General features: G+C 37.1%; 1 protein-coding gene across 1 annotated transcript in view; it reads left to right on the top strand.

Annotated features, from left to right (window-relative positions):
- The first annotated feature begins 2,198 nt into the window (after positions 1-2,198).
- Positions 2,199-20,375, top strand: part of eif2b3 (eukaryotic translation initiation factor 2B, subunit 3 gamma) — a 36,269-nt gene continuing 18,092 nt past the window's right edge. Inside the window, exons 1-5 of the mRNA XM_008434164.3 lie at positions 2,199-2,520; positions 5,115-5,280; positions 9,292-9,449; positions 18,240-18,399; positions 18,790-18,901. Of these exons, the coding sequence (XP_008432386.1) occupies positions 5,133-5,280; positions 9,292-9,449; positions 18,240-18,399; positions 18,790-18,901 (578 nt within the window). The 5' untranslated portion in view covers positions 2,199-2,520; positions 5,115-5,132. The remainder of the gene's footprint in view (positions 2,521-5,114; positions 5,281-9,291; positions 9,450-18,239; positions 18,400-18,789; positions 18,902-20,375) is intronic.

Here is a 20,375-nt window from a genome sequence, read left to right as displayed (position 1 = left end):
GCAACCCTCCTACCCCACTAAGGAACAAGGGTGTAAAAAAATGCATGGATGTATCTGTGATACAGTAGAACTGTAATTTATCGAATTTATCGAAAACGTGGCAGTTTTGTTCTTGGCAACTTTGAAGTCCCATTCATTTATAATAAAAACTAAGCAGTAAGTAAATCGTGTCTCTAATGTAATAAGTTTTTACTGTAAAAAAGAAGTAGTGAAGATTTTAACCTCTAAGCTGCAACAAAATACTAATTTTTTGACTCAGAGAGCAGGCCGTTTTGGTTTCCATGGCAGAGGTTAGTGTCTGACAGAGCTCTGACGTGGAACAAGCCCTAAACACAATCCTTGGTATGCTTGTTTGTCTGGCTGCACATACACAGTTGAGTGTCTAGGTGTTGCAATGCCCACCTCAGGAAGCTTTAGCAAGCCTTCAAACACACATACACACCCATGCACACACACTGACTCATGCACACTTTGGCTCCGCACTCATCCTGGGTGGTCTGTGCTGCAAATGTTTATGATCCAAACCCAGCTAATCTAACTGGCTTCTTTCAGTGAGTTGAGAATGATTTACAAGATGCAGCAGCAGGACAGAGGAGGCAGAGGAAATCGTGGGGAGATCTCAAAGCTGCATTTCAAGTCACTCTGTGATTAGACCTGTTCCAGTGTCTGGAAGTCTGATGGCACACCCTTTCCTTTGATCCTGACAAGCATTTCAGCAGTCTTTTATGAGTTTTTCCTTTTCCTGTACTACACAGGTCTGTGTTGGTTATCACTGACGGACTGTTGTAACATACATTTGGAATTCATCCATTTTTCATGAATGCATACTACTGTCTTTCTAAATAAGACTGACTCTGTTCACATCAGTCACATGGAGTGGCATGTTATTGTCTTGTTTTGCTTTTTATTTGTTAACAATATAATCATGAATAATAAACCACATTTTAGGTATATTTTGAATGTTTCAGTTCAGACCCACTTCTGCTTTTTCCACTACCTTAAATGTTTCTGGTATAGATTCAATAAGTTGTTGCAAATTTCCCTCTCTGAAAGATTGGTCCAGAATGACTTCATAGCATGATGCAGTTCCACCACATTAGAATCAGAATAGTTTTATTGGCCCAGACTGTGTCCACAAGCAAGGAATTTTACTTTGGTTTGCAGAGACTCAGACTGTACAAGCATGAAGTATAAATAGATACATTTTAGGAAAAACAAAACTTTTAAGCTGTATTTTACATATCCCTCAACTGATGTTTAGTAATTTTTAAATCAAAGTTGAATTTTAACTTAACTTTAACTTTTTATATATATACTTGCATTCTTTAAAGTGAATCTCATATTAGCTTCTCTAATGTCCAGTGGCTGTAGAACAAATGCTTATATCACTCCCATTATCCTTAAGAAACTCTTATCTATTTTGAGCTCATTCTTAGCTTCCAGCTAGCAATGCAGCACAGCAGTAGCTTTTTCAGCAGCAGCACTTTCTGCTGTCATCATAGCATCAATTTCATTGTATTTGGACAAATAATAGAGTCAAACTACTTTTTCCCCTTTTTATGTCCCCTTTTGCCCACCTGGTTATGAGCAAGTAATAATGAGCAGTCAAGCTCATCTCCTTTCCAGAGCAAACAAAACCAAAGCTACATTCCCCAAGCTTAATTTGCTGTTACGTCTCAGCTCTATGCATAGGGAGCTCTCAGTCATAAAGTCTGGAGAAATGGCCATGCGGCGTCTGTCTGCAAAAGTTCTCACACCACTTTTCAAGTAGATTTGAATGCATAGTGCTTGCATGAAAAAATGTTAAGTACAGTTTCAAAACAGTATTAACAGATTTTGCTAGCTCTCACTGTTATTTGCTTGACCACTGATGGAAATGTGTTTTTTTATTCAAATTATGACTTAGCTGGGCAATACATGACTATGATTATTTAAAAATCATGAAGGAATTTTCTTTTAATTTAATTGTTATTTTATGTATATTTAAATGTTCTACTTATTGCAATAAGGTTGTATATAATCAAGTTACAGTATAATATTGTTGAATAAGCTGAAATTAAAAAATACACACAATATGTTATTATTATTATTATTATTATTATTATTATTATTATTATTATTATTTCTAAAATGTGTAGACGTCTATGTAGAAACTGACATTAATTTTTCGCAGGAACCACTTGCAGAGGGAGTAGGTTTCCTTACGGACATGTTTCACTGAACGCTCCCATATGTCATCATTCAATGCTATCCATTAGCTTGTTTCACATTCTTCTTCCAAAATAATTAAGGACTTTGTTTATTTTTTCTCACCGTAGCACAGTTAATCTACTGTTTAAGTCTGGAGAGACGAATCCTGTCGCATTTACACTCTCTATAGAGCAATGCTGTTTTGCAAATCGATGCTTTGTTAGTTAGCTAAGTGCTAACTGCTACGGTGACATCAAGAAACTTACATGCGTCTGCCACCGCTGTCATACAGAGACAGCAGATCATCTTGGATCAAGAACATTGACACAGGTAGGCATCGTTTACTTAGTCAATTTTAGATACTTTATTTTCCTCTGAGTACCTAATTAATGACGTATTCGTCCACTCATCAACGTAGAAGACCAGTTGCTGCCTGTTGAAATCATAATCATAATTGCCTGTGTGTGCATGCTGTGTTTGATTGAAAGTGGCTGATTTACATCGTGTTCGTTCTTGGCATCAAAGAACGAACACGATGTTTAATCGAACAGTTTTTGCAATTTGCGACAAATGTTAAAATAGTTTGTCCATCCTTGCAGTATTGACGTCTGCTTTGCGCAGCTCGGTCACAGTGTGCCGAGTCTTTTCCAGCTGTTGACACAAATCAATTTTTGGACCTAATGCCAATAAATCGCTAATATTTGACTACTTGTATTATGTTGCATAGTTTGGACATTTATTCCACTAATTTTAAACATAAACTCAGTAGATGACAGATATTTATGTTCTACTCATCCAAACGTGATATATAGGTGAAAGCTGACTAAACCCCTGAAGGCAGGGAAATTGTCAGTTCCAATGGAAGCATTCAAGCTCAATTATCCATATACAACTAGCCTTATATGATCACTTTTCCTTGTTTTGTGCCCTCTGAGGAGAATGCCTTCACACCTTTATCAAAAGTCTCAAAAAATATAACTTAATCTCAAAATTTTAGGTTAGTTTTTACTTTTTGTTTAATACAATTTTTTGTAAAACTTTGTGTTATTTCTCTACGAGCCATTTGTGTCATTTGGTTTATAGTGTGCTACGCCAGTGGTTCTCACATAAACATAAGGTTATATGGAGAAATGCTTCACTAAATATCATTTAGTGAAATGCTTCAATAAATTATATTTAATGGCACCTTAATGACTTTAAACCGTATGCCAGATTAGAAAAGAATTGTTTGAAAGATTTTTTCAAAACATGCCATCAGGGTTTTCCCTAGTGTATTATAAGCCTGGCAGGTGCCAGGCTTTACTTGTTCCCCTGTCATTTGCCTTTTGTTTTTATTAAAAAACAACAACATCAACAACAAAGAAAAAACCCCGACAGCATTAGATTGCAGATATGGTAGCAAAACAACCTAACTATGAAGGTTGTTCTGTGAACTCTTTCAAAGTAAACTTGAAAATGGCCTCTCCTTAAAATCTTAAATTTAAATGTTAATTTAAAATCTTTTAATTTAGCTATGCTAAAACCATTAAATTGTTACTATCAATTTTGCAGCATTGATCTTCTCTTAGTTCATTTATGCCTTATGCCGTTTCTAAATGTGATCAGCATTACATCACACTAACTGATGACTTAATTAAGAAGTGCAAATAATTGATATTTATTTCAGTGGTATTTTTTCTGTGATTAGTTACTTTTAAGATTCTGTAGTGGGTTTAAGTATTGTCAGCTACATCTTCCAGTAACGTAATTACCCAGTAATATTTTACATTTCCTGTCAACTTAGACCGCCTCAGTGCCCTGACCACCGGCCTTAGCAGGTGTTCTGGGGTAAATCCTGCATGCTAATGTTTAAAATTAATTTGGACAAATACAGGTCATTTTAGATCACCGTAAAAAAATTATTTACAGGATCTGTTCATTGGCAGTGAACAGATCCTGCTGCATATTTCTATTACTGTCACTGTAGATTTTTTCAACAGTGAAATCTTCAACAAAACTTGGGAGCTAGGGGTGGGCGAATTGTATTGTTTATCATTCATCATGAAAAAGTTCTTATTTATCACTCTCTCAATACATTTCAATTAATGATAAATAAAAGATAATATTAGAATAAAATGTTATTTTTACTATTTTCTCCATCCACAGTTTGTTCCATAGTAGCATCAGTAAATTCAAAAGTAAGATAATTGTAGTAATTGTGTGCAATTTAATTATATAAACTACACTTCCTGAAGTAAGTGAAGTAAGTGACATCCTGAAGAAGCCTATTTCCTGGCAATGTTTTTTAAGAACAGTATTTGTAGGGTTTCCCTCAGAAAACCTGCTAACCCTTGTTGTAAGGGCGTGAAGGCAGTCCACCAGCGGTCCACCGTGTTTTTGTGTTAAAAATGTTAATGGCTACAAAAAATTCAGACGTGCATGAGCAGACGTCATAATTTGGAAATGATAGCATGTGAGGTAGGTGCAGGAATGGTGCAAGTGATGTGCAACCTCTTGTGCTCAGTTCAATGCATCAGCTAATAAACTTAGCTTAGTCTGTCTTTACTGTTACTGGTGTATAAAAAACCCTATTTAGAAAAAATAAAAATAAAAAAACTCCAGGGGCACCAGGCAAGTAAAGCCTGGTGGCCCACCAGGCTTATAATTCACTACTTGAAACTTTGATTTGTTTGTTTTATCGTTATTAAAATAGTCCCACCAAATATTGCTCTAAAATTGTAAGTCCGTGTCGCCCACCCAAACCTGGAGCCACATGCTTTGTTTGTCATCCAAAAACAAACAAAAACTACCTTTGTGTTTGATTTTTGCAAAGTCATAAATTATGTTGACAATATATGATCTTATTGCTCAACACTTATGGCTTTTAGTTTGTGTTCTCTAAAAATGTCCATGACATATAATCATTATTTTTTTGTTCCTTCTAGCCTTTTCCTGCAGACATCATGGAGCTCCAGGCGGTGCTGATGGCGGCTGGGGGTGGCTCACGTATGACAGATCTGACATACAACACCCCCAAACCCATGCTGCCTGTAGGCAACAAACCACTGATGTGGTATCCCCTGAACCTGCTTGAGAGAGTGGGCTTTGAAGGTGAGAAGTAGGGTCATACATTACATGTGGTCCCCACCCATTAGCCTACTTTTACTATACCTTTTAACATCTGAGATTCTAAATAGCTTTCATCAACATTCATCTTGATTTCAAAAGTCTACGATGACGTTGCAAGCACAAATAATCTGACGTCCAATTTAAGCTGCATAAAATACGGTTCCAGGAAGCTGTGTCTAATCCAACAGACGCTACCAAACCTGGTGTCAGGAGCTCCGTGTGAGCTGTGTGTCCCGCTGTCAGATTAAATGTCTTTGTGGCAGGAGCTGGGGTTGTTACTGGGAGCTCATTCTTGGTTTCCATATAAAATGTAAAGAAACAAAATGCTGCAAGTTGGTTTATGTGGCCCACATGAGAAGTCTGGAGCATAGAGTGGAAAAACCTACCTTGAAGAAAAAAAACTTTACCTCTCACTTGCACATAAGGAATTTAACGTGTGTGCGTGTGTGTGCGTGTGTATGCGTGCGTGTGTGTGTGTGTGTGTGGAGGTTTAGCTTTACTGTCGCTGTGAAATTCATGTTTTAAATCCTGAGTAAAAAAAAACAACAAAAAAACAATAAGATCAATGTTTCTGAAATATAAAAAGATAAACCACAACACAGCTTTTTAATACACTCATCTAGATGTCCCTTGATTCAATTGCACAAGAAAATGTTTAGTAGCTTGAGATCTTCTTTTGGGTTTTCTCTTTAGAAATCCTAACTGTAACCAGAAGGGATCAGGTTTGAGTTGTGTTGGCCTTGTTTCTCTAAAATAATTAGTTCAGTGAGATCAAGCAAATCACACCCATTCATTGTCCCCTATAAGCATTCAGAAATATTATTTATGTTCTCAATAATAAAAATAAAAAAAATCATTGTTTAGCTTAACTTCTGGCACATCCCTCATGTTGTTGTGATTCAATATTTACAGTGATATGTTTGATATTCGCACCATATTTGTCCAGATTAAGCTTTATATGTACGTCTAAGCTGGTAATTGAAAGCTCCTCTGGTTGAAAGGCAGCTAGGATTAAATAAGAGGAAATTTTGCTTAGATAATTCAGTTTATTAGATAAATAAAATGTTGCAAATAAACATTTTAAACAAAACCGATAAGAATTCAGGATTCTGCAGACGTCTACTATCTCATTGTAGTATCATTTTCATGCCTTTTAAAATGTTGCGCTAATTACTGTTGAATATACAGCAGATTTATTGGCACCCCAGTAAAGATGTGCAAATCTTATTTTAGTTTAATATTTCATAGTAAACTAATCCATCTTCTACTCTGATTACATCTCTTCAGAAGAAAATCCCACATTGTTATATTTACAAAAAGTAAAACGCCTTATTTCAGTCAGTGTGCTTTTAAAATGCTTTGACATTTGGATGTTTACTGCCAGTTCAGCAACATTCAAATATTTTGTTAGTTTAACCAAAAAAAAGTTAAGGGAAATTTCTATAAAGTGTAATAATCACTCCCACCTAAAATTACTATAATCACATCTAGACATAATATATCAGGTGGACACCTTGAAAACATTATTCAGCTATTAATCAGACATTAAGCAAGAAGATTGCAGCGGTTTACGAGTGTTTAAAGAGGTCTCAACAGAATTAAAAATCAGCAATTTATAATTTGCAGAAAGTAGTCTAAGAGTGGATGAAGTTGAAAACCACTACACAAGTGCAGAAGCAAATTTACCCTAAGAGTTGTCCGCAAGTTGCTAAAAATAGTCTCTAAAAATGATAAAATATCATCACAGATGGGACTTATAACAGGCTGTGGCTGCTGTTAAAGTAAAAGCACATCTCTCAGAAAAATAAACACACACGTTTGCCTTTCATGGGAGTTATGCAAGGAGAAAACCTTTTCTTTCTAATTAACACACAAAGGTCGATTTAACAGGGACAATGGTTTGACATGTTTAATGGTTTAATGATCCTCTTTAGAGAGATGAGTCTAAAATTTAATCACTGGGCGTTTCATGCATAAAAGAGTAAACAGTTTTCACACAAACAGTTGTTTTTTGTGCACGCACACGGCTTAAACACAAGGCCTCTTGTCACTAGAACAGAAGAAATGTTTGCCTACGTCAAATACAACATAGGTGGTTTTTGATCCGTTTCCTGCAGGAAACGGATCAAAAACCACCTGTGAAACAGGGAGGTGGGAATATCATGATTTATCATCCTTTGTAGCACAAGACCTGGACAGCTCACCATCAGAGAATCCTCCATGTATCCTACAGTTTGCAGAAGGTGCTTGAGAAAAATGGACATAAACACACAAAGTTAAGAGAGCTTTATTCTGCAACGTAACAATGACCCATATAAGTAAATTGCTGTGGATTATAAAAACTCCTGGAATAAGTCAAAGCCCAAACTTTGATCTGATTGAGATCCTATAGAGTGACCGACAAGCTGAAAATTCAAACATCCCACGGCAGAAAGTGGTGGGGCCGTGTGTCTAAGTGAGATGGTTTTATACCCGATCTCAGGGTTTGATGACGAAAAGCTGCATCACGAGACATAAAGCCGTAGCGTTTTAAGAAGTGGTAGAATTGAACTGCTTAGGCACCATGGAACCAAAAGGGTCAGCACTAAGACGCTTTTAGGCAAAATAATGCAAAACTAACCAAATTTACATGAACATTTCAAAATTTGTACAAAAGCACAAAGGTAGAACCTTAAACAAACTATTTGTACAGTTTGTGAGATGAAAAAAAAAAAACGGATTTGGAGTTATTTGCCCCAGGAGGATAGCACTATTAGGATGTCCTAACTTTTTCCTTAGCTTCAAGTTTGATTTTTGCTACATAAAAAAATAATAAAAAATACAAATACACATTATTTCTAGTGACAAGAAAAAGATGAAACATCAATCTGTGACCATTTCTTAAAGATCTGGGTGTTTAATAAAGTGTCCTAACTTTTCCAAGACTGTAGATGATAGATTGTTCTTTATAAAATCACATGTCAAAATTATTGGTACCCCTTACAAACCCTGTGAAGTACTTGTATCTGAAGCATGCTTGAAATGGTGAATGTGTCTGAAGTTTTGATTATCCGTTCATGACTTCCAATCGAGTCTGAAACCACGTGATCGGACTCGATTTCTGATCACGTGATTGGATCGGGACGTACCAAACTATAATTATGCCAAACAAGAACTCAGGTTTTTAACACAGTGAATAGGAGGTAAACCACAAGGTAACAAATATCTCTGATGCTCACTGTGATAAATTATTAAAAAACGATAATAAAGAAATTAAAAACATGGGTTTGAATGACACATCTGCTGGTTAATCACCTTGGTTATTTCAAATATTTAAAGTGCTTTGGTTGTTAAATTTTCACTAAAAGAATAAGTGCTTTTTCAGCAGATGTGATAGAACAGATATGAAGAAATAAATATTCAGTTTCTCAATTCTCCTTGTTAAAAATAATGACCCTGTAGATGCTGCATGTTGTGAAACCAAATATTTATGAGTTCGCCTGTGCCTTGTGAGCATTGTGCAGTCAGGTGTGCTTTTCCCGTCTGGACTTAAAGGGCAGATCTCTGCCTTTTTACGCTGTTGCAGGTTCACAAGCCCAGCCTGATTAAGGAAAACCTTCTATTTTCCAGACGTGACAATAAACTGGACTGTTGATTACCTGTAGTTTGGTATTCCTCTAAAAGAAAGTTGCTTTCTATAAGTAATCACTCTGTGTGGCCAGCAGTTTACTATGTGCTGCCTCCTAGCCAGAGCGTTGCAATTAGATTTTACTGGGCTGACACAGCTAGTCTGAGCAAATGCCCAGTAGAAACGGCTTAGAGTCCATGACTCTTATTAGAACAGGCAGACTCTGCAATCTTTGGATTTATTAAGTAGAGTAGCTTGGTTTCTAGCCACACAGTTGAAACATTGATTTGAAGCTTGGTGTACTGCTACAGTAATATTTATTTTCTCGGACTTGTCCCTCTATACTTATCTAACAGGGGCTTGTTTTCTCTGGGTTGTGCTTTTAGAGGTTATAGTGATCACCACTAAAGAAGTCCAGAAGATGATGAGTACAGACTCTAGAATGAAGCGGGACATAAAGATGAAGATGGAGGTCGTTTGTGTCCCAGAAGACGGAGACATGGGCACTGCCGATGCTCTCAGACACATTCAGCAGAAGATCAAGGTTTGTTCACTTCTTTTTAAAACATGCAAACAGAAACTTTTGTTGTATTAAAGTGCTCCCAACACAATAATTGTAATTTCCAAATTATAGTTAAACATATCACCATTTTGTATCATCCCTATATAAACTTTCAACCAAATGAAAACAGATGGATTAATATTTGGGTTTCTAATTTTGAGTTTGTAAAAAAAAAAAAAAAAAAAAAGCAACCTGCTTAGTTGAGATCTCAAGACATTTTAAAAAGGTTTTTAGATAGAGAGGAAAATAACAAAGAGTGGACGGTAATTTAACAGGGTGTGTGTTCTGCAGAGTCACCACCAATCCTGTCTGTTCCCTCTCCCCAGTTGGCAGCCAAGGCTGCTGAAGTGCTTCATTTTTCCTTTATTTTCAAACGCTCACAAACATTCACATTCACTCATATAAACCCAATGCTTGGTTGCTATCCATGACCTCCCAACTTCAATTTCCAGTCCCTGCTCTGCATCCTGCCTGCTGATCCCACCATGCCTCCCCTCATCCAGTTCACTTTCAGCATATGAGCTCATGGTTACGACTCCAGTTCCCTTTGCTGCCAGTTTACCCAGTGCACCATTCAGTCACATGCAGGGGATGTTAACATCTGTGCAACATTTGTCTTTGAGCACGTTGGGGTGATTATGTCTCCTCTAAACACATTTGTTTTGACTGTTTGTGCGTTGGAGAATTGTGGGTTCCTTACAGAATCAGTCGATTTTGTTTCTGAGTTTTATGAAATTGGAAATACAAATTTTTTAGGTTGGGATACAGAACGCTTACGGAGCTGACTAAAACCGTGTTCAGCAGCCGTCCATATATTTTTATTTCCATTTATCAAAGACAAAGACACACAGGACAAACAACCATGCACGTAAAGGCTCAGTCCTGATGGAAATTTACAGAGGCCAATTCGCAGAGTGAATGTGGGAGAAATGCACTACATGGAGAGAACAATGCATGCACAAGGAAGACCTGCTTACAGCATCAGTCTCCTCATTATTCTCAGTTGTCATTTCAAATGTAAAGGTTGCAAACTACTTTATTTTTTCTCTTATAAATATGCTTATAACTACATATTTTAATAGTTTAAACAACCTAATATACCTTAATATGAAGTAACATGTAGCGTGGAAATCGCCTTAGCGCTACATTTGAAGCTAATATCAATGCCTTCCTTGTCTTTGTTCTTGGGGATTCAGCCATTGAAAATTAGTGGTGCTCCTTGATTGGGTGCTCTTCAAAAGCCAGCCAATAGTAGCATGTCAAGTAGCATTCTGCCTCGGTATTTTAAGCTTCCCACACTGCATTTTCTTTAGAATAATTTAGACATGCTCCAAAAAATAATTTGGGGTTATATTCTACAGAAAAATCTTTAAATAGGGGAATCTGTGAATACTGGACTGTGACAAGGTGAGGGCCCAGTGCACTTAAAGTTAGTGTTTCAATTATTGTGACTTTAAGTTGCTTAAATGCCAAATTGCAAGGAATTGAAAAAACACCTATATCTCAGTTTGAATGCAAAAAGCATAACGCTTATGCTCGATGGCCTTTTCATTTTTGATTCTTTTTGTTTTCAGATACCAGTAGTACATAGATTTTTTTTGTACAGATTCTACACTAATAAAATGTAGGGCTGTATGAATAAATCGATTCGGCGATATATATCGATATTTTCCGCCGTAGGAAAGTATCGATTTTTCATCCGCGAGTATCGATCCGTTAAACCATAGGGGTCCATAGCCTTATAGCTCTTTTTAACGTCTAGTTTGTTACGGCGTAGCAGCAAGACTCCGCCTCCTTAAGTCTCACTTTCAACTTGAGCTTAAAGTGCACATTATAAACTACACACCAGTTTTTAAATTGTGTTAATGGGCCAAGTGTAACCGGAGTTATGCTAAAATTAGTAAACCATATTTTTCTGAATGTCAGAAATGTCAAAAGCGCCGCCATTCCCCGGTTTTTTCGATTACGTGAGAGGGAATGAGCTTTCAAACGTACAAAACGAAATGAAACATTAGATTCCGGTGTTTTTGGAAATGTAAAATCTTCAATTAATAACGATGGGCTGTATTTTGTTGCTGAGAAACGAAGTAAAGTTGCGCAAGTAACCGTGAAAGAGAAGCGGAAAGAGAAGCGGAAGGAGTAGCGGCGCGAACGGAGCAGCTGCAAAAGCAGTGAGATCGCGAAATTAATGCAAATTTCGACTGGTAGCATTCACTTTGTAATTAGTTTTTAGCTTAGCGGTTTCTGTTCTGTATATAAAGGATTACCTGAAGAATGAACATGGGTTGATAACATCCCAAGCGGGCGCGTTTTGAGCAGGAAGACGAAGAGGAAAAACCCTCAGCCGGAATCCGCGGCGCAGTGAGGATTTCCATGATAACAATGGCTGATCGATCATTCTTATTAGCAACAGACAAAGAGTATCAGAGACTGAGAGAACTATGAGATCCTGGCAGTCTGAGGGCCAGCTACTCAGAGATCCAAGCAGGGGAATAGCGGCGCTGCGTAGCTGCAGGGAGTCGATCACGACGGGGTGATGCGGAGCCGCTACTTTAGCAGTTAGAAGAAAGCAGCTTACAGCCACGGCTAACTCCGGGAGCCAAGGTAGAAAAGCATTTTTCCCCATAGTCCAAAAGACTGCATTTTGTGGCTGCATTTTTACTCCAAAATGCAGCCACAGTGTCCAAAAGAAAAAACATTAGTGCAATCATTTGCATATTGAGTCTACAGAGGCTGATAATCTCCCCACTCTGCTCCTGGATTACCGTTTAAACTTTTAAGTTTTATGTCAAATCCACATGAATTAAATGACAGAAACTAATTCTCTCACAGCATCTTTGATTCATTTTGTCCAACTGCAGACTGTTAGACTGTCCAATCAGAGTCACCAATCAGTGGGTGCTTTTAATCAGTTTTCAGTTAACTAAATTCAAGTCTATGGAACACAAAATGTCTCTAAAATCACTCTGTCCTTCTAAAATCTTTCAAAAAATCGAAAAAATGCACTGAATCGTATTGAATTGTATCACTCAGCAAATATCGTGATACATATCGTATCGTGACCAGAATATAGCATCGTATTGTGAAATTATTGCATCGCTACACCCCTAATAAAATGTTACACTTCCATTTTATTTTGTAGAGTGTTACACACATTTTCCGAATCTGACATGTCTGTACAGATTCTTGTTACTGCTAAAGATTTCCTTGATCGAAACTTTGTATATCCTCATATAAACACACTTAAGCAAAACTAGCCACTGCTTGCTCCTATTGAGAGTCGCTCAGACTCTAATCCTCCAAGCAGTTCACCAGATTAGAGGCATTGAGTTACACACACTCACGCTCTGCGAGGTGATGAGTGAAGAAGTGTACCCGTGGCCTGCCAAATCCAAGCAGACAGATCTCCCCATCTGTCAAAGAGATGCATCAGTGCGGCATAGAAACCCCGACACACCTACTTGTGTCTTTTGGCAAACACCGTCCCACGAGGGGATTTGGTTGAATCTAAAAACAAAATACTTACAGGAATCAGTGTACACTTAAGAGCGAGCACAGTGGGTCATTCCTCTTGATTAATGAAAAGAGAGATTACAGGCAGCATATTTTGATTTGTTCACTCTTCAAACACTGAAGTTGCACAAAGGTGGACGGATATGCTGATTAATGCTTGGATCTTTCACAAAAGGCCAAACAAGTGAAAGGAGTACTTAATATGCTCTTTTTGCTTTGTATGCTTAAACCCTGCTTGACATTTTTTTTTTTTTTAACGATCATTCAGGTTTAATTATGTTGGAAAATCGGGATACATGAGCCAAAAGAACCAAATGTGCATTGCGAGCTTTGTTTCAAAGTTCCTCCTTTGGTCTACAAATGTTAGTCAGCTTTTAAGACTCAAGAGAAAAGGGGTGAAGAAAGACCGGCACAAGAGATGGAGCAGCGAGATACTGCAAACATACAAGACTGAATGTCTGTTTTTATTGTATAGCTCACACCACACCCTCTGGCTTTTGTTTCCTCTTTAGGAATTGTGTGTTTAAGCTACACGGTTGCATTTGAAATTTAAATGGACATCTTTTGATGTGTCGAAAGAAAAATTAAGTCTGTGTCAAGACTTTGCTCTGTACAAATAAGGTAAGCTACATAGCAGCGTAAGACAAAATTGATCTGTTTGTAAGGATAGCTGGTTGCCATGGCGACACTAGCAAACAGTTCATTTGGAAGAGAAGTAATGTAGCTGATATTTCTGTGTTTCGTATTCACATTTTTATCGTGTTAGAATGACACGGGTGATTTATTCGTATAAAACAAATCACCATGAAATAGCGAATAACTGAATTTTAAAGACATTTTTACATTTTTCTCAAAAAAAAGAAGAAAATGCTCTTTGTGCATTTATATGTACCAGAACTACTTTTGCTTCAGTTACAGCTGCAGTTCTTTTGTGGTTTGGCTGTACCAGCTTTGCAGAGGTAGTAGCAGAGATTTTTGGCAAGTATTCTTTTCAAAATAGCTCAAGCTCATTCAGATCGGGATCTGTGAAAATCAATATTAAACTCTTGCCAAAAATTCTCTTTTAGATTTAGGTCTTGGCCTTTCTAACGCAGGGATGTGCTTGGATGTAACCAATTTCATTCTGACTCCAGCTGTATATTTAGGGGAGTTTTCCTACTGTAAAATAAAATTCAGTCCTTTTCCTAAGTTTTTTGCCTCAAAGATGTTTTCTTGCAGGACTGCTCTTTCTTCAGTTCCATCTATCTTCACTAGCTTACCTCTATTTTTTTAAGCAGAGCATGGCATTTTCATGGAGTTAATTAGGCTAAAAATCTGTATTTTGAACTTGTCTGACCACAGCCACAGCTTTGTCAGGCTTGCCGTGTCCCCTATGCCTGTGGAAAAGTAAAATCAGGACATTTTATCATCATCTTTTAAATATTAAAAGACGATAAAATCATCAACAGATTATTTCACCTGTGGATCACATGTGGATCTTTGCAGCTCCTTCAGCTGCCATGGTTTTCTTGGCTACTTCTCTGATTAATGCTCTTCTTGCCAGGCCTGTCAGTTCAGGTGCATGCTCGCGTCTTAGTAGGCATATAGTTGTGCTACTGTTTCCATTTTCAGATTATGGATTTAACAAATATTTGGGAATAAGCTTGGGAGCCAAACCCTGACTTAAATTTCCTGTATTCCTGGCACTTCATGATGTTTGTTGTCTAATGTTTTCCAACGTTAAATTACACACAGCTAGGCTCAATTTAACACATAATGTACTTCTGAATACAATTTGTATTTTATTTGTAAAATATAGTATTAGAGAAGCTAAATATGTCTCCAAGTCATACTGCCCATAAAAATAAATCTCATTCCATCTGTTTCCGTTCACTTCACTATTATGCATAACTTTGTGTTGTTCTGTGACAAAGTAATCAAAGTTTATTGAGATTTGTGGTTGCTTGAAAGTTGAATGTAGTATTATATTTTTATAGTTTTGCTAGGTACTGTACATCCCGAACTGTGGCCCAAAAACAGTCTACATGTTACTTGAAGCTGTTACAACATGCAAGCAAAGATCTGGCTGGATCCAGCTTGCAGCCTTAATTCATTTTATATTAGCTTGTTATTACCTTCAAGTCTCTTTAAACAAAACACAATGTATCTTTTGAGTCCAATTACTCAAAGTAAGTGATAACATAAAGTTTTTGTGTTGTAATTCTTTATCCTAGCATAGAAGAAAAAGTAAAGGGGAAAAAAAAAAAAAAATATATATATATATATATATATATATAGGTTTGTATTTTACCCGACGAGGGTCCCTGTTGTCAATCAGTGTTGCTTCCTAAGTGGACAGTTTGATTTCACAGAAGTTTGATTTACTTGGAGTTATATTGGGTTGTTTAAGTGTTCCCTTTATTTTTTTGAGCAGTGTGTATATATATATATATATATATATATATATGTCATATTGGAGACACATTTATATTTGGCACAGCAAAAATGTTGTGAACATTATGGCTTTTTCTGTGCGTGGTCAAGATTGTGTACATAGCTCTGGGTTGAAGTCACCTAGCACTTGGATAAGTATGCGTCTGTGTGTGATTTTGTAAGCATCAGTGTGTGTGGTCCTGACCTGTCCGCTGATCCTGGCTGTGGAAAGGCCAAAGTGCCTCTGCCTCTCCAGCTGACTCCACTCTGCTGTCGCCTCTAGAGTGTGTGTCTGTGTGTGTGTGTGTGTGGCCTCTGTGTGTAAGCATGCTATTATCCATTGGTGTGCGAATGTATGTGCATGCGTGTGCACATGCCTTTGTGTTTTGTTTCTGAACATGTGTGCAAGCTTGTCAGTGTGTGATAGAGAGACAGAGCAGAGTTGAAAGATCGGAGTCTGTAGATCTTCGGCAGACACCTCCCGCTTTAGCTGGGCTGCTTCCTGTCGCTGGGTCCGGATCAAGGTTATGATTGAAGTTAATCTCAGTTAACTTGATGACCCTTAATCCTGCTGATACCGCTCTTACTTAGATACACTTAAAAAACTGCTCTAAACTCTAAATCATTCAGCTGAAATCAGCACACAGCCCTGTTTGGAGTTCTGAAACAGGCTTGAATAAGAGTAGACGTTCACAAAAATGTGACCAGAGAAAGCATCATACGCAATGCAAAAAAACAGCAAATGTAATTTAAACGAATGTCTAAGTGGGAGCCACAAATATATAATTTTAGAATAAACAGAGAAGTCATGAATTTTAATTATTTTTTTGATGAACTAAGCATAAATAACTGTCAAAAAAGATAATTATGAATATTTAAAAAACATCAGTTATTTCAGAGCCTCATTCTTATAAAACTCTCATTATTAGCCAGTAATAAATCATTTACTTATGACATTTACTTTAGAAAAAAAATTTAAATATGTCATTCCTTAGTTATTTATTGATTAATCAGTGATTTGTTAAGGATTAAGTCATCATTGTTGGCTTAACTGTGGATCACTATGATGAATAATCATCTGATGATCCACTTGTAGGTTCGATTCCAGCTTCTTTCCCCTGGACTGATTTAATTTTCAGTTTATGAAAGTGTGAATATGGCTCTAATGCGAAGTACTTTGAGTGACTGTGTATAATTAGACAATGTTTATGTTCAGCTAGTAAGATCATAGTTTGTGATTACTTAACTAGTAGTTAATATATGATTAGTTCATCAAGTTAGTTAATGTTAAGTAGCGGTTTTATCATTGGTTCATGATTAGTTATTGTTTAGTAGTTATTAGTTCAGGATTTATTTATTTTTAGTTAATATTAGCTGGTAGTTAAATCATAATTTATTTGCATAGTGAATGATCACAGCTTTACAGACAAAACAAGGGTTTAAAATTGTATCATTTATTGGTGGACTATGGTGGCTTTAACATGATGCATTCTGCAAAAAAATATATATATTAAAAAATCTTTGAAATTTCTGGATTTTTTCCTGTTTCAGCATGCGCTTTTGTGCACTTTTTTTCCTCTTGGTCTGTTTTCTGTGGCAAACAGAGGAACCGTGTCTCTGTCGTTCAGGCTTGTGGTTCAGGCTAATGGTGGGATTAGTTGACATGCCGACAGCCTTCATCGTTGGAGACACAAATGGATAACACAGATGCACAAACACAGGCGTGCCCACATGCAAACGTCTTTCTTATGGCGGAAGATTAGAACTTTTTCAAATATTTCTGGTTTTGTACTAATTTCTGCTTCTGCTAATTTCTGCTTTTTGCTATGTTTCACTGTTCAGCGTTTTGAAATATGTCTGGTTGATTGGAATTCACAAGCTTCGTATTTATGTAGATTTTAAAACATTTGTTTCTTTGAATAACCTTGTTTGAGCTAGCGTGTGTGGCTCTTGAGCATATTTCTGGAATCCTGGCCCGAGGTGAATATGGAGTGAATACAAAGTCTGTTAGGAGAAAGCTTTGTCATTTTGAGGTTTGTATAAACGCATCTGCACATGTTTTAAAATCTTAAATAGTAAATTAACATTAAGTAAAAGAAAAATTGTTCGAAAGTTGCATCTCACTTCATCTGCTTTAATGACGGTATAAAATAAACAAATTGTTTCGGACAAAAAAAGCCGGACCTGCTGACTGCAAACAAACCGTCGACTACATTCTCTGTACTGGTTCATCTGTAATGAAAGAAGTCTGAAAAACTGGCCACAACTTAATCAGACAAATCGGCGCATTCTTCCTGTGAAGATTCTTCCTGTGTGAAGTTAGGACTATAACATTTTCAAAAAGCCGTTCTTAGACAGTTACACAATCAGCTCCGTGGAAAGCTTTGTGCTTTTTTTATAGAAATTTTTCCACTTAATTTTCAGTGTCTATTTTCAGTGTATATCTAAGATGCTTCATTTGAAAATCAGTGTACATGGCCAAATAAGGATTTAATAGCCATTTTGATTTTTAACAATGGCGTTTACATATTTATTAACATTAAATTTGATTATGGTAATCATGAAAACTAGTAAAAAAGTAAATGTGCAAAACCACTGGGTAGCAATTGACAGAATTTGCACTGTGACAAAATCTCTTGTTCAAGCAGACATAACACACTTTTTCTCTGCTGCCATTATTAAATCAAGCACACTTGGTGTTGCACCGCATTTTTACATATCTTGCTGAAAAGTTTAAGAGATGTTTTGTGACTAGAGTAATAAACCGCATAGATGCGGTGTGTTGACATTTTTTCTCATTTGACAAAGACCATCTTGACTGTTTTTGTCTCCAACATTTTTCTACAGACTGACATCCTGGTGGTGAGCTGTGACCTTATAACCGATGTGGCTCTTCATGAGGTGGTCGACCTTTTCAGAGCCCACAATGCAACACTGGCTATGCTCATGAGCAAAGCCCATGAGTTCACAGAGACTGTGCCGGGCCAGAAAGGGAAGAAAAGGACAGGTAATGGGATCGTAACATAATGTCGGCGTTATGTGTAGATACAGAGCAATGTTTTGTTCATTATCTCACAGTGAAACGCATTTATTAGTTCCTTCCTAGTCAGAGTTTTACATTTATTTACGTTTTCTGAAAAATGCTAACTGATTTTTCTGGCATTTAGACAAATTGCTACCTAATGTTGAGTTTGAGTTAATGTTAGACAGTGAGAGGAAGAAACAGTTATGTGGTTTTTTTTTAAGGAGCATATATAAACATTGGGCTCAAATGGTTTAATTTGAGCCCAATGTTTACATATTTAATTTATGTCCAACTGTAATTGATAAAAGTGGTCAGTTCTGTGAGACATGATGAATTCGTATTAACGCGTATTCTCATGTGTGTTTTTGCCAGCTGAACAGAGGGACTTCGTCGGTGTGGATCAGTCAGGGAAGAGACTGCTCTTCATGGCCAATGAAGCGGATCTGGAAGACGGACTTTCAGTCAGGAAGTCTATTATTAGGAAGTACGATCTTCTTTACTACCACTAAGCCTTTTTAAATTCATCTAATGTTCACCTCAAAACGTATCAAATGCTCCTTGTACTTCTTTGGGCAGTTTTAACTACTTAAATAATTAAAAGTATCAGCTAAAGATCGGGTTTATAGTTATTTAATGTGAAAAGCTCAAGCTGCTGGATGTTCCTATTTTGGGATTGTTAATGCAGAGGCTGCCATTTGGTTGGCGTCCATGTAAAAGTAGTAGATAAAGTATTTTTATTCATATATCTGAGATTTATTTTCTACGTGGATCGATTACCAACATCACTTCATCTCAACACATGAAAAGTTGACCAGACTCTGCCTTTTTTAATGAAAAGCAGCCAATCTGTGAGCCTGAAGAGCGCTTCAGAAGCAGAGGCAGGCCTGAGGCTCAAGTGAACATTGTGACAACTTGCCCCCCTTTGCTAGCCTGGAGGAGTCCCAGAAAGCACTTGATTTCACAAAGTTCAGATTTACAGATCCTTCAGTTCTATGCATGCGAAGTGAAATCTTCATAATTTGAAAGTTACATTTACAAGAGTCTTATTTTGTTGATTCTTTAATAATTTCTGCTGCTAGGAGACTTGAGTTGTGAACCAGACGTTAAATATGCGCCCTCTTCCCTGAGTGTATATCTCTACTGTAATAACCACAAAAGCAAGGCAAGAACCTCTTACAACTTAGAGGCAAAGCTACATAAGGATGAAAACTAAATTGAAAACTGGAGGTTTCTCATTCAGATCTCACATGTCTGATTTTAAATCTCCTGGCATGAACTTAGCAGTCACAAAAATGCAATATGAATAACTATTTAACACTTTACCCGGATGCTGCAGTTGGTAAACCATTTCTAAACCCTTGTTAAGCATTCAACGTTGTATTTCCATCTGTTTCCCCATTTAAATCTACTGCATCTGACACTTGCTATACATAGACACCAAGGTTATTGGAAATTTCAGTGTACAGTATACCAAACAGAGGGATCAGATTTTTCCAGCCTCTGTTTTTATTTAACTCTTAGTCCTGGATTGGTTCTGTACATCTAAGGACATTCCATTCAAGATGTCTCCTTGTTTCAGTCGTGGACATTTTTGTCTCGACTTAATTTTAAAGCTCTATTCTTGTTGTGGAGGTTTTGTGTTTGTCTTTTTTTTTTTTTTTTTGGTACAGGAAGAGTACACTAGGTGGGGTTTTTTTTTGTTTTGTTTCTCAGTCCTAAAATGCGCGTATGTGTGAGAGCGGGTGTTTTGGGAGCTCGTAAATATTTCATGGAGCCAAAGCCACTGTAAATTCTAGCCAACAAAAGAGGGGGCCAGAGCAGCTGCTCGCATGCTTCCCTCACAGGGAACTTTTTGGGCCACACTTGCATATAAACACACACACACGCACTCTGTCTTTTTTCACAAACCAGAAATGCTTACACGAGCGTGCACAGGAATACGTAACACAACGTCAAGG

Source organism: Poecilia reticulata, chromosome 17 (genome assembly GCF_904066995.2).
Source record: "Poecilia reticulata chromosome 17, P_reticulata-male-v2, whole genome shotgun sequence".
In the NCBI taxonomy this organism is placed as follows: domain Eukaryota; kingdom Metazoa; phylum Chordata; class Actinopteri; order Cyprinodontiformes; family Poeciliidae; genus Poecilia; species Poecilia reticulata.
The sequence above is the reverse complement of the archived record's forward strand: the minus strand, read 5'-3'. Positions and strand labels throughout refer to the sequence as shown.